This window comes from Cylas formicarius, unplaced genomic scaffold, assembly GCF_029955315.1.
Source record: "Cylas formicarius isolate icCylForm1 unplaced genomic scaffold, icCylForm1.1 PGA_scaffold_6__28_contigs__length_40554024, whole genome shotgun sequence".
NCBI classification, from domain to species: Eukaryota; Metazoa; Arthropoda; class Insecta; order Coleoptera; family Brentidae; genus Cylas; species Cylas formicarius.
In genome coordinates, this window is record NW_026844347.1 from 30,396,983 (window position 1) to 30,412,717 (window position 15,735).

At 35.8% G+C, this 15,735-nt stretch overlaps 1 protein-coding gene across 1 annotated transcript in view; it reads left to right on the forward strand.

The window, feature by feature from the left end:
• Positions 1 to 15,735, forward strand: part of LOC132703473 (uncharacterized) — a 61,405-nt gene that overhangs the window by 30,278 nt on the left and 15,392 nt on the right. The window contains exons 2-3 of the mRNA XM_060672745.1: positions 14,382 to 14,535; positions 15,256 to 15,387. Of these exons, the coding sequence (XP_060528728.1) occupies positions 14,382 to 14,535; positions 15,256 to 15,387 (286 nt within the window). The remainder of the gene's footprint in view (positions 1 to 14,381; positions 14,536 to 15,255; positions 15,388 to 15,735) is intronic.

The following is a 15,735-nucleotide window of genomic DNA, read 5'->3' on the forward strand; positions in this document are numbered from 1 at the left end:
GTTAATAACAAAAGGACACAGTTACTTTCGGAAATACCATACATTTGTTCATAGTTATTCATTTTATCTATGTGTCAGCTACAATGGATGTTAACAGTGGGGCACAAATGGAAAGAAGCCTTAGTTCTTAAATTTGAATCTTTTGAGCCCACAATAATAAATACATTATAAAATAATAATGAAAACATAATGAAAGATGAATAATAAAATAAAAAGATTACAAAACAAATTACAAAAAAAAGGAACAAATCCTCCGTTGCTAATTTAATATTTACAAATTAACCACCTACTTCCACTAGCATAGTCTATTTTCTAATTAGGTGCATACGCGGCTGAACAAAATAATACAAAACAAAAATTAACAGAAAAAATATAATGACGATTTGACAGGAACATGAATAATAATAATCGTACAATAATATAGTTTTCTGCCTACAATTCTGGTCTAAATTAATACTATTTGTCAACTCTCTGGCCTTCTGGCAAAAATTCATGATGCACTACACCGTTGTTATCGCAAATCATCTCTTTTGGAACGTCAACACGGTCTCTTTTTTGAATAAAATTGAGGTCTTTTACCAGCAACATTGCTGCTACACGACGGAAACCCAAATCATTAACCAAAATGTCTTGGACAAGTCGATAAGCAATGTTCAAGTCCTCCGTTATCTCCCTGATTAATTTGCGATTATTGATGAACATTTCTATTACTTTATCAATATTTTCGATGTGGATGGTCTGCCATTGAGTTCATGATCTTCGATTGTTTCACGACCACTTTTGAACCGCTCCGCTTTCCTTAGAGAAACACTTTTCCAACATTTCCAGCGTCCACGCGCCATTAAATCTGTGTTTAACCCAAAATTTAATTCGTTGATATTGACATTGAAAAAAATCGTCAAAAACGTAAGTAACGTTTCCAAATATAAAGCTATGACGCTAACATTTGAAGGGAACGTCAGCAACAAATGTACCAAGTTAAAACATTGATTAAAACTAATTATTAAACATGCCACTAAGTACCGACCTAGTGAATGTTTTAAACTAAATTGACAAACTTATACTGAATATTATGTAGACAGCCTGTTAAAACTTAAAAACAAGAATAACTATAAATACTGGTTATTAATCCAAATTGTAAATGTAGGTCAATCAGGAATGATCGCAAAAGCCTAACAATGAAATGGTAGACGTTGCTTCTTTCGATTCCGTTAACTCCCATTAAATTCGTGTTGTCGTGATCACCACCCGAAATCGATCCGTAATTATTCGCCAACAGATCCCGAGATAATTGAATTATTTTCGGGTCAGCTATTCGAAATTGTGTTTCCGAAAATTATCGTCCAATTTAATAAAGACGATATACTTTTATCAGGGAACAACAAAGAAAATGAATTTGTCCGGAAGTGGTCGCTCGAAGACTGATTATTAAATCGTGATATCGAGCAATCAATTTTAGTGCTTGAAACAGATTAGCTATGAATGAGAACCAGTTGCTTATAGGTATACATAATTTGGTTCTATGTTTAATTCGGAGTAATAAACCTTTGTTATTACATAAGAAAGGACAACAACCAATACTGAGAATTTTGAACTTGCATGGTTGGCATTGAACCTTGCCATTGCCATTTACCATTAATTGATAAAACCGATGATAAAGAACTTACGTGTCAAAATGTCATCCTGTTTCATTTACAACAATCTACATCAATATACAAGTTAATATAGATTAATAAAGGTCAGGCCTGGGAGCTATTTCCTACTCTTAAGTTTTATATTATAGCATTATATTTTACTAGGCAATATTTCTTTAAGCTTTGCTTTAAGCGTTTTTCTACTTATCTAAGGACAACTCCATCAAACTCCTCTCTAGGGTGGGTACCTTCAACATAGAAACAGTGAAATTATCTTGGAATCTTATATTTCTTGTCATCATGTTTCTACATTTTCTTGGCGATAACGGAGAATTATTTTTGTGGGTTAATTCTTTACCTACACCTATGTGGGCGATTTTTAAATTTGATCCGCAGTCTTATTAGTCCGAATCATTTGGATACAGACTTTATCAAATCTAAGAAAATATACCTTTCAAACCAATAAACAGATAAATCCTTATTAGTCACTCCTTAATTCTCATTAGCACCCAAAGACAGTAGACCATTTAGCACGTTCATTCCGATAACATCGAAGATTATTGATTAAAGCTTCTTCAGTAAGGTACGACCGGTTACGAAATCGGCTGGAGGTATCTTAGCTATCGACTGCATCAAAGACGGCAGTGACTTGCAAATCCGTATCTGCGAGTTACCGACAACGAGGAAGACGTAGCGGCATTTCCATTTATAGTCCTACCAGTGTTTATTACGAACGTGACACATAAATCCGAAATAATGAAGTCAAAATGCTAGTTCTCGAAGAACCATGACAGATATCGGTACTCGGTACATGGTAGAGAATTGGCGGCTTTTTTAACCGTAAGATTTTGCTTTGACGCCCATTAAAAAAAAAGGTGCCGCTAAATTAATGTACAGACTAGGAGGTAATGGGAGTTCCCTCAGATTATTTTACTGCAATTGTATTTGAAATCTTCTCGCTACGCATGGGATCTAAACTTCACATTAAGTATAATTTGTATTTATATATGTAAGCTGCGTAAATATGTTCTATACCGGGTGGTAGAATCGTCAATAGTAAAGTATCGGGTCATTGTATCTAGAGAAGACGACTACTACAAAACTCACGAGAAAGAAAATAATTGAGATAGGCGTGGCCAGTTTTTAACCCACACACAGACTGTAAAAGATAGAGAAAAAATGATAATATTAACGCATTTTTTCGGAGTGCCAACCCAAGAACACAGGAAACAGAAAACTTGGTACAATTTTTAGGTGCTCAAAAAAACTACTTTAATATCTTTTGACCTTCTTATCAAAATATATTAAATGAAATATCATGCCAAGCGAAAAATCAGCACCATATTTCTTAATTATAATTGTTTTCAATTAAGGTTTGTACAAATGAATAGAATTGTAGTATACAGAGTATTACAACGACCATCTATCATCGTCCCTCTGAAATTACGTATTCCATTTTTAAGAAAATTATGTTATTATTAATTGAATTAGAATAAAAATTTAAAAAACTAAAAAATACTAAAAGCAGCAGATAAAATTCTCATTAAAATAAAATCATCCGGGCACTTTTTGAGTCAAGTGTCGCTGTACTCAGATTTAGTTCGTCTTCTGCAATGTCAATTAAACGTTTTGCAACTGTTCTTCGTTAGACTTTGTATTGTGTCACACCTAATTTTAAGTGGTCAAATTTAAGCTTTAACAATTTCCCATGTGCGAAAATTACTAACATTATTATAAGAAAGTGTCATATATTGTTAAGCAAAATCGCAGAAAACCCCAATTTTAATTATATTTAATTTAAGGACTTTGAAGTCTCTCTGTAATGTCTTTCATTGTCTTAATTCATTTAGAAAAAAAACCCTGTCCTCTATTTTTCATCACAGATATCAAAATTTCTTTCATTTCCGATGAATCAGGCTTATGACATCTGCCTAGCTTAGATATAAGAATTACCTGCTAAAATACCCAACACCGAGAAAATTTTCCGCAAATACTTTAAAAATACAGTCGCTGAAAGGCTAAATGACGATAGATTTTAAAATAATTTAATTTTTATTTTTCATAACCATTGCAATTATTCCAGCTAGGGGTGGATATTTAAAAATATTTCCAACAATTTTTTTTTTATAATTTCTTTCCTAAGAACGTTAGTTCTCGAAATATGATACCACACTAACGAATCACCCGGTACAAGGAATTTACAAACCATCGGCATGATGATAACTGGTTCCAGTATTTGCGTCGGAAACCCAATATTCGATATCCATATTTTCTATTCGCGGTGGCAGCGTTATTAATAATAATATATAGCAAAACCCGTTATCCTGATTCGATGATTCAGCGTCCGTATAAAATATTAAGGCAACGTACGATGCCTTTAAACGCGGCGATATTAATTGTGCTCACCCATGGAGCGTAAGCAGAATGTAAACACTCGTTTATCCATTGCATTAAGGCGCGAAATTTGCGTAGTTATAACTGTATGCCATTGTGGTATTCCTTGCCGTTCTCAGAAAATAAACTACGCTTCTATCTTATACTTTGACATAAGAAGACAAAAGGATTGCCGTTGTCATTTATTTAAAAGGTTTTCCAGTTCCGGGTGTAAAGTACACATAATAAATTTTCTTTAGATCTCGATCCCGCAGGTCGCTAGACGAATTGTTTTTTAAACGGGACCCTTATCAAAAAAGGGGAATGAAATTGAGTGCCCCCGCGTAAAGTGCCGTTGTTTATTCAGCGCCCTAGTAGACGGCAAGGTTTAAATTAACCTGTAAAACGTCTTTCGCTGTTTGAACCCCGTTCGAAACTTATTCTGACAAGCTTTTGAGCGTGAAATTTATTTCCAGAAAGTGGTGGAATATGAAGAGAAGAGATGAGATATGCCGAATTCATTTCAAGTTCGGATTTTTATCGTCTACGTATTATTTAGAATAAAAGATTAATGTGACTTGGCAAGGAAATATTCATAACGTCCACATTGACTTTAATCCTTACTTTCGTCCATTTTTTTTTCTCTAGATCCCCAACAATTAAAAACTATGTTATTATTATCGAAATGACTAAATAAATTTGTTTAACAGACCCTTTTTTGCAAATGTAATTACTTAATGAAGTGTGGCGCGTTATTTTCTAAAATCACTTTCATATTCATACACAGGTTGTGCGAAAAGTGCTTGAGTGCTTGGTTTATAATACTTAAACCTTATGGTCAACAAATACTTAAGAAGTATTTGAGTGATGTAAGTGGAATTTGCAATAAACAGTATCTAAATTATAAAAAACTGGGTTATGAAAAACAAGTGTCCAAAATTTATTCTGATCTAATAAAAATGTTGTAATCTGACTACCCATCGAATGATATTAAAGAACATCCTATAACCAGGAATTCATTTCAAACGAATTTGCTTCATATCTTGCTAGTATCTTTGGTGATGAACCGGCTAACCTACCTTCTCACTATAAGGGTCCTATAAATCCAGATTTATTAGAAGACATTCACTTTGACCAAGAGGACTTGAGAAAAACTCTTTCTGAGTTAAAAGAATATTCTGCTCCCGGACCTGATGGAATTTCCAATAAAATCTTAAAAGCGTGTGCCGCTGTGCTTGCAAAGCCCATTTATATTATTTTGAGAAAATCTTTGGACTCTGCCACACTCCCGACCCAGTGGTTATCCGCAAATGTAACACAGATTTATAAAAAGGGTGATAAGCTCGATGTTTCAAATTACCGCCTTATCAGCCTAGTGTGTATTATATGTAAAGTTCTTGAACGCCTTATAGTAAATCAGCTGGTACCGTTTTTGATCGACTGCCATATTATACCTACTAGCATTATACTACGCATCATGGGTTTGTTCCCGGCAGATCAGTCATAACAAATACATTGAAATGCTTGAATAACTGCACATTACTCTTGACTCAGGTGACCCGGTGGATATTATTTACCTCGACTTCAGCAAAGGTTTCGACAAAGTGCCACATCGACGCTTGTTATTCAGACTTGAAAATGTCGGAGTGGGGGGTCAACTGCTAGAGTGGATAGCGGCGTTTTTAAACCACCAGTGGTTCAGAGTTCGAATTAGTAACACTTTTTCACTGCCACAAAACGTGACTAGTGGTGTTCCCAGGGATCGGTGCTGGGACCAGTGCTATTTTTAGTGTATAGCGTAGATTTGCTCTCCAGCATTAATTCTCATGTGAGCGCTTATGCTGATCACACTAAATTATTTGAAAATCCTTCAACACATGCGGACGTATTGCAGAGAGACTTGAATACTATTTCCAAGTGGTGTTCAACTTAGCTAATGCCGCTGAATGCACAAAAGTGCTCTGTGCTGCATGTTGGCAAGAACAATCCCGGTCTGAACTATTATATCAATGGAAACTTTGTGTCAAGTGTTCTCTTCTGCACTTTATTAACAATAATAATAATGAATCATAGGTTTTTCTAACTCATTGAGGTTTTCCAGTACTCAATTCACGACCTTATAATGTTTTCTCAATAAATTTTTATCGCATCTACATTGTGGTTAATTTGGTCTTACTTTGATGCAAAGTCTGTTAGGTGCTGGATTAAGAGGCTGCAACAATTAGGTAATTTAAACAAAAACAAGGACAATAAGAATATCTAACAATGATGCATAACATTTTTTACAAATTTCCAGTTAACTTGAAAGGTATTTTATTATCTATGCTATAGCAAGAACTGATTAATCGAAGCTACTACTAGTACTAGTGAAGGTACTCGTAACATAAAACTCAAGAAAAAACCACTATAGCAAAATGGAACCAAACCGCCAGCCTACAGATGCAACTAAATTCAGTAAAACTATTTTTTCTACTGCCGTCTGTAAAATGCCAAATTACACACCGATCTAGCGTGCGGGAAGCGTCACTTTACCACGTCAGTTTCGTTTCCCACGTACCCGAGCCACTTCAGACATTTCGCCTTGAATTTTGACGTTTGTCAATTCTGACTGTCATGTCAGTGAATGTATTCGTGTTGTTTTGCGAAAATTCTTCAAGTCACTCGTTTATTAAACACTCGTGAGTCAAATGCCGTTTATCGCACTTTTTGCATAATATACTATTTTGGACAATATCTCAGGAAGCACTAAATGGTGTCTTAGGACATCCTAATACCAAATGATGAGTAATTAAAATTTACATTCTTTGGTGAGTTACAAATATGGTGGTCTGTTTAAATTGATCAAATTATAGCTTTTAATAATGCTTTTAATAAATTGGATTCGATATATGGGAGGTTTATTATAATTGGGATATAAAATAAGTTTTTTTTTGTTATTCTTTGCTAAAAATTTTGCCAAATAAATACTGAGGCTTATGGAATAGTTCTCAAGCATTATTTTAATAAAATTCGAATTATTTAAAAATTAAAGAAGGTTTAGGTATCTTGAACCTTACTGAAATACTTTTTTTGACCCTAGAATCCAAGAATTGTATGATCTATAGGAGATTTAATTTAAAAAAATACAACTTTGATACTTTTCAGCACTTTTAGGACAACCTGCGTAATATAAAAGAAATTTTAAAAAACAACCAATAATAGACCTTCACTTATCTGAAAAGTGAAAGTTTTTAAAAACCTTTTGTTTTGATCACAATATTCCGTGTAATATCGCTTAAATAACCCTGAATAGGTCATTCAAAAAAGTAGAACAGCTATGTGCGTTCAAGCAACAATTTTGTCAATTTTACATGTAAATTCCCATAAGAAAATTTAAACTTTGTATTGGCGAAAATTAGTCCGTTCAAGGGCATTGGATCCACCACACCCTCTGCCTTAACCCTCATCCCCTCCCTCAACCCCTGTCCACTCTTGAAAACCGTCATCTCCTCCATTATCGCTCGCGCAGTCCCTCAACCCTACATTTAGTATTTATTAATGTGTTTCAATGACCTCGTTAGCTCGGAGTTAAAGACGGCGTTCAACAACGGACGGATCCCGGGTTCCATCCTCGGTAGACGCGAAAAAAAAGATGAGTCATTATGGTGACTAAATGTAGGGTTGAGTGGCTGCGCGAGTGATGAGGGAGGAGGTGAGGGTGGACGAGAGTGAAAGAAGAAGGGGTTGAGGGTCGAGGGAAAGAGTGTGAGGAGGGTAGGTAGGTAAGGTGGCAGATCGAATGACCTTAAGCCGACCAATTTTCGCTAACATGAAACTTAAATTTTCTTATAGGAAAAATTTATGCTTGAACACACATACCTATTCTACTTAAAAAATATATCTAATAGATTTTCCATAACAGCTGATGCCCCTGTATACTGGTATGCGTTGGTGCGTGCATTAAACCAGCTTCCAATGTCTAGATCTTGTAGTACAAATAATAATGTCTGTAGTTAACAAAATTTCGTTGAAAACTATCGGCCTTCTAATCGATATCGAATTGCCTATAATCGATCATAATGAGGGAATCGCCTGAAGTAATATTTTCGCGCGTTTTTTACACGGCAACAGAAAATCAAACGCCGACGTTGAGCTTAATAATTGTATTACACGATCGGTTCAAATTACTTTTCCATTTCCTTATAGTGCTAAATTACCGTGCTTTCGGTGCTTTCAGTAATTAAACGTTCATGCTATTGTAGAACGAATCGGCGCGACGAAAAATTTTAATTTGATCGATGCTCTGCCGCAGATAAGGAGGAACGGTTTAAACTAACTAACAACCGGCAAAATTATTCATACTTTATCGCGAATCTGAAAAGTACATCAGGTAGGCAGTCGCTCGTCAGCATTTGGCGCTTTCAGCGATGAAAAGGTTTTTTCGACTATTTTGTTTTCACTATATTGCTTCCGTGTCGGAATCAAGCGATCAGACGTTACTGCGAGTAGAAAGATAAACCAAGTTAAGTGGCACAAATCGGTTCCCATTGCCCAATATACTTATTGTTTGTTGTCCGTTCTCTAGCGAAAATATTCTTGGCGCATTTTGTTCCTTGACTAGAAAACTCTCGAGTAATACGTTCTACGAGAGTGAATGAAATGTATTTTTTTATTTTTAATGTTAGTTTTTTATATTGTAGATTCACTCGTTTATCAATCATTCATTCCGCTAGTATCAAAACAAACATATCTATCTATCTATCAAACGTGCTGCATCATATATAAATTGTTATTACGTTTTTGCGGGATAATTAACAAAATATTGTTTAGCAAGTCTCTAAAGAAAAAATGCCACAACGCCTTCTTTGTAGCAACAAAAATGGCTTCTTCTTCTTCTTCTTCTTTCTAACGTGGATACCATATCAGTAGGCTACTGCCTGTACATTGCTAACACGTCTTCCCCGGAAGACGAGGTTCAGCATTTTATCCACCGTTTTGGCGGTCTTCCTTGAGATCTCTTCCCTACTGGGTTATTCATTTTTGCGTTCTTGACGAGTCTGCTATATTCCATTCTTTTTATGTGTTTGTTCCAAAATCTTCGTCTTTGCCTCACTCACCTTCCTATGTCTTGTATCCGCACTGCTGTCTGGTGTCCTCATTCTGTATTCTGTCATACCAAGTTTTACCCCGTATAGTTCTTAATATTTTCATTTCAACTGTTCTCATCATTTGTAGAGTTCTGTTTGCATCTACTCTTCTTTCTGCTGCATATATTATAATGGGTCTTATAGCCGTTTTATATATCTTAAACTTGCTCTTCGTGTTAAAGTATTTGTTCTTCCATACAATTTCTTTTAGACATTCCGCTATTCGAACCGCTTTCATTGTTTGCTCTCTTATTTCGTTGAGAAGGCTTCCGCTACTCGTTATTTCTGCACCCATATATTTAAAGTGATTTGCCGGTTCTATTATTTTTGAATCGATTTCCAGCTTACATTTTATAGGTTCTTTGGATGTTACTAAGCATTTAGTCTTCACGGTGTTGATGAACATGTTTAATTATTTTGCTTTAGTGTTAAAAGAGTGTAGTAATCTTTGGAGATTATCTTCAGAATCTGTAATAAGAACAGCATCGTCTATATATATATATATATATATATATATATATATATATATATATATATATATATATATATATATATATATATATATATATATATATATATATATATATATATATATATATATATATATATATATATATATATATATATATATATATATATATATATATATATATATCAACAGCTAGATCATCCAAGAACCATTAAACTTTGCAATTTATTCTTGACAAATTAAGAAAAATAGTATAATAGGCCAAAGAGAACTTCTAAATTTTACTCTTTTATACCAGAGAAGGCAACGGGAAACCACTCTGGTGTTTCTTTCCCAAGAAAATCACAATGGCAATACAACAAAATTTAATGGCCCCTAGTCCCCGGCAGGACTTAAATGTCCAAGGGGTGCGAAGAATCCTCGGGTTGGCTACGCTGAAAACCTTACAGATGGAATTTACGATAGGGACATGAAATGTGAGAACTCTGTTTGAAACAGGAAAATTTGCAAATGCATCTCACGAAATGGGCAGACTGGGCATCCAAATACTCGGCTTGAGCGAGATTAGATGGCCAGGCTCAGGAATAACCAGGGCAATGAATAAAATACTTTACTACTCCCGTAACAATGACTCCAAACACCACAATGGAGTAGGAGTAATTTTGGAGAAAGAATACAGTCAGGCGGTTACTAACTTTCTACCGGTCTCTGACAGAAACCTGCTAATTCAGCTTTCGGGAAAACCAATGAACATAAATATAATACAGACGTATGCTCCCACAGCCGATAAGTCCCCAGATGAGCTTGAGGCGTGGTACACAGAATTGGAGGAGTTAATAAAAGTTACTAAGAAACAAGATCTTACAGTCATCATGCGAGATTTTAATACGAAGATAGGTCAAGGGCGAGTGTCGGATTTGGTTGGCGAGTTTGGGTTGGGCGACAGAAATGACAGGGGCGAAAGGCTCATTGAATTTTGCCAACAACACAACATGGCTGTAACAAATACCTGGTTCAAACATCACCCTCGCAGACTTTACACATGGACGTCACCACAACATACGAATACCAGGACAGTCCGAAACCAGATCGATTTTATTATTATAAACAAAAGATTCCACAACTCAGTTACTAACGTCAAAACCTATCCGGGAGCCGACATTGGCTCAGATCACAGCCGTGTAATAGCTAGAGTGAGACCAAAATGGAAAATCATTAAAAGACCAAAACCTCCAGGAAAACCAGATGTGGGACTTCTGATGGACGTCACAATAAAACAAAAAGTAAGTCAAGAACTAAACGAGCACCTCGCAAATGTCTCTCGGGACCTTGCCCTTATCACTGATGTGGATAGCATGTGGAAAGCTATAAAAGACATCTTAAATGGGGCCGTTGAAGCAAATCTGAAATCAACTCCTAAAAGAAATACCTCAAGAATGGTTAGAATCAATTTTCGTACCATTGCCAAAGAAAACAAACCCCAAAGACTGCGGAGACTTTCGGCTAATTAGTTTAATGAGTCATGCGTTAAAAGTCCTACTGAAAATAATTCATAACCGCATGGGCAGGTTTCAATACTTGGGATGCTGGATAGATAACAAATTAGATCCAGACACAAAAATAAGATCGAGAATAGAACAATCCAGAAACTTTTTTGTACGACTCAGAAAGCTCCTATGCGACTCACGAATCAACCTCGAGCTGCGTTTAAGACTCTCAAAATGTTATGTGTGGTCTACTCTCTTGTACGGAGTCGAAACATGGACACTAAAAACGCAAACCATTAATAAACTAGAAGCTTTGGAGATGTGGACATATCGCAGAATACTTAAGATACCATGGACATCGCATACCACGAACGAAGAAGTTTTGCGCAGGCTGGGAACTGAACGAGAACTATTCAAGCTTGTGAAAGTCCGTAAGACTACATACCTGGGTCACATTCTGAGAAACGACAAATGCCGATACGCACAGCTCATCGTCAAGGGAAAGATCGAAGGCAAGCGGGGGCTGGGTCGGAAGAAACTGTCATGGCTGAGGAATATACGTCAGTGGGCTGGCATGGACTTCGAAGAGCTCATAAGATCTGCTGAAGACAGAGAGAGATTTGCCACTGTGATATCCAACCTCCACCGATGGAGATGACACGTCAAGAAGAAGATACAAAAAAAAAACAAACAGTCATGGACATCGACGTAAACAATCAGGAAACATTCGTAGTCCTTATACAAGCAATATCATTGTAATAAAAAATCGTTCTCATTATTAAAAATTAAATATTTTTATAACCAAGTAAGGATAAATCGTCTAAAAAATCTAGGAGCTTCATACGAAAAAGATCTTTGAAATAATGCCGTGTTATGTCTAGGTAAAAGTAGCAACTGTTTTTTTCTTGTATTGGTAGTATTTAGCACCCTAAAGGATCCAAGCTTTTAGACAGCTGACTGGTTTTTAATGGATTGTGAGTTTGTGGAGGCGAAAGTATCTCAAAGATTTAAGTTTCTATTGCAAGATATAATTTAAGGTTGCAACTCATTATTCACAATTCCAAAAGAGCTTCTTAAGCAATCCATAGAAGTGCATACCCTCAAATTACTTACTTCAGTTTTAACCTCTATATCAAACTTATTCAATGCTAACTGTAGACGATTTTTGATATAGTCTACCTGTTTCTGAGGTCCAAATAATATGCCCTCCGACTTATTGTCCTTAAAAGGTTGTGAGCTGAATATTAGAATTAACAATTTTGCTTGAAGGAAGAAAAGCGGTTGGGAAAGTTTCAAAATAAAAGGAAAGGATGATGTTGAGAAGAGCAGAGAAGCAGCAAATGTGCTAACTCTTTTGATAAAAACGAAAATAACCGATTGCCTTTAAACACCAAAAAAATTTTTTTTTACATGCCAATGCGAGAAGTTAGATGCGAGCTCTTTAAATTAAATAATAAAACTAATTTTTTAGAATTTTAATAGAATTGCAATATCGAAACAACAAATCGACAGTAATGACACGTTCCAGAAAATGAGGCCATTTTCATTCTAATCTATGGCAAGGCATATTTCCCTCCCAGGGTCCTTTGGGCATTTTTGGGCAAATTTTTCTCACCCCCAATTCGTTGGTCAAAATCTGATTATCTGATTATTCTGTCAACCGTCAACTGTTATAAGATCTCGGATTCAGTTGACATTTTCATGGATTCTCAAAGATTGCCTTTTGCTTCGTAGCACTTTGTTCCTTTTGAAACTACCTTAAACCACCGGAGAGACTGTGCTCATTATCAGAACACAACAGAAAAACTATTTCACACAAAAAAACTTTACGGAAAACCTAGCGAGTTCCAACGAGTACTAAATATGGATCATATGTTTCTTTTCCACCTCTCCAAACCCACCGCCTCCAGTACTGCCAGACAGAACGCTACTTTGCCAGTCTCATTATTTAATATACCTCGCCTTGTCTAATTGCTGTGTTTATATTTATATCTTCAGTTGTTGAATGTCCAACTCTGATTTTTGTTCTACAATGGGTGTTTATATCGTGTATTAAGTTAATCAATCTATGGTTTAAACCTTCCGTTCACATGATTTCTAGGTCATACTTCAAACGCACTCTATCGTAAGCCTTGGGCATATCGATAAAACACATATACACAGGTTTATTTAACTCTAACAATTTTTCGCATATTTGTTTGAAAATAATTATTGCGTCAATGGTGGATCTGTTCCTTCGAAATCCTTGTTGTTCTTCTCGTATACTTATAGCTTTAGTGACTGCTCGCAGTATAATTTGGATGATGCTATTAAGCAATGTTACTCCTCGATAGTTTTCCGGATTCGATTTCTGTCCTTTTTTGGAGATGGGTATTGTCGTGCTCTTCTTCCAATCGTTCGGTATATTTTGTCCTTCTATGATGTTTTTAAATAAGGTTAGTATTTCATTCTGTAGTTTTTTCCCTCTTTATTTAAGCATTTCATTAGTGATCTCGTCTGGTCCAGGGCTTTTCCTATTCTTTAAAGACTTCAGTGTATTTTCTAGAATGTCATGGATTAGTTCTATATTGTTGTTCTCCTCGTATTCATTTTGTGTTTGTTCCATGTCTTCCTCTTCCTTATATAGAATTGCAAAATATAAAAAATGGCGTTTATCAAAACTCTTACATAATATATTATTAAGACCTATTATTCCGAATGTCCAAAAATTACTTCTCGATTTAAACCATACATTATTGATACATGGATATAATATAAAACTGCAAATCTGGACGAAATTGTTGATAAATTAACCTACAATGCAATTATATTCTGCTTGGCGTGGGGGTGCTAGATGAGAGTTGATATTTTAGCTAATGAGAGCGTTAAACCCGATAAGTTGGGAGGTTGTTGACCCGACCGGAAATCAAAAACAGACCAGATCGGAAATCGTTTGTGATGAGACGCGGGTACCTCTTTACACTTTCAAATCGAAAATGATGAGTTCATAGTAGCTCGGCTCTTAACTGGAAACGTTGACGCATACTAGGAATAGTCATAGTCACTTTCTCTTTTTGAAAAAGATATAATGGAGCTCACAAAGAGCAAAGAGCGTATATTAGTAAAGGAATGAAAAAAACTGACCATCACTGTTTTTGCGATGTTAACAATTTCTTTTCAGATCACCTTAGTCAAGTTTTATTAAAAATTGAATTTTTAGAAGTATTTCTTGTTGCGTTGTTGCTTTAAAATTTTTCAATGAAAATGATTGGATTGGTTGCATCATGTTATAAATGAATGTGGTCTCTTCCAGCTTTGTGCTCAACGCGCCTTGACTCACATACTAGGGGACGAATGCAACAGCGATTGGGAATGCCGAGAGGACATCGCTGGGTCTATATGTCAAAGGGGACACTGCTCCTGTCAGCCGTTCTTCGCTAGAATTAATCAAACGACCTGCCTGCAATGTAAGTACATCAATCAGATGCGCGTTGGGGTGCATTGAATGTGTTTATGAAGTTAACAATAACCCACGCATTTGCGCATTTTTTGAGACAATCTATATTACTACAGATGCACTTCGACGGGGTACATTTTCCGTCAAAATATTATAAAGGACAAATAATCATCGTAAAAAATCATCAAAACCGGTTCAGGTCGAAACACATTTATGGTATAATCTAGGCTTGTTAATGACTTAAGATTTAATATACAGAATTCAAAGCGGCACTATATGTATAATCCGTCAAATGCGTTGTGACTATTTAGTTTTATCAATTATTAATTATTATTCAAGATAACAAAATTGCTGTCTTAGATCTGGCAGCTAATTTACATAGTTCCGCCTAGTTCGATTATTATCAAATTTCAAAAACATATAAGGCTTTGAAGCCCTCTTTAAGGTTGTATTTGAGCGTAAATTTAGATTGTCGTTTCTGGCATGGTGTTGTTTATTAATTTTTTATTTAATTATTTTGAGAATCTCGTTCGTAACTCAAATTCGTTTACTAAAGTGGGAATAATAACGTTGGGAGTGCGTTTTACAGATCCGTACATAGCAACCGGGATTCGTAAAAGTTGTTTGTTTTATGACCATTAATACGAAAACTCAAGGCAAGGAACACCCTATATTTACTCTGTCATTTCTATAAGCTTCGCATAACCTGTTTACAATAACATGTTTTCAGCCACCCTCCTGGGCTACGATTGTGTGGTGCCGGAACAATGCTCGTTGAAGGTGGCCAACAGCAGTTGTTTGGACGGCGTGTGCCGCTGCATCGACGGTTTCCTGCAGTTCAGGAAACACACTTGCCTCGGACGTGAGTACGCACACTAATTTCTGCTATACGATTATTATCGGTCGACGGCATCGACGTCTCGTGAGATGCGCGCCTATTCGTTTTCTTTTGTTTTGTCCCGACAACTACGGCAACAATAAGGACCACCATACACGAGCGGACTACCCGAAACGATGGACAAATTTCCCCGGGGGAGTTTCAAAAAGTTGAGCACAATATTTATGGAAACGAAATTGAAATGCTTTTTGAAATTCTAATGGGAAACTTGAACAAAATTTTAATTTGCAAAATATTGCTTATTAAAAGAACCACAGTTAACAAAGTTAGCAATTAAAAATTGTAAAATTTAAATCCTCTTTGGAACGCGTT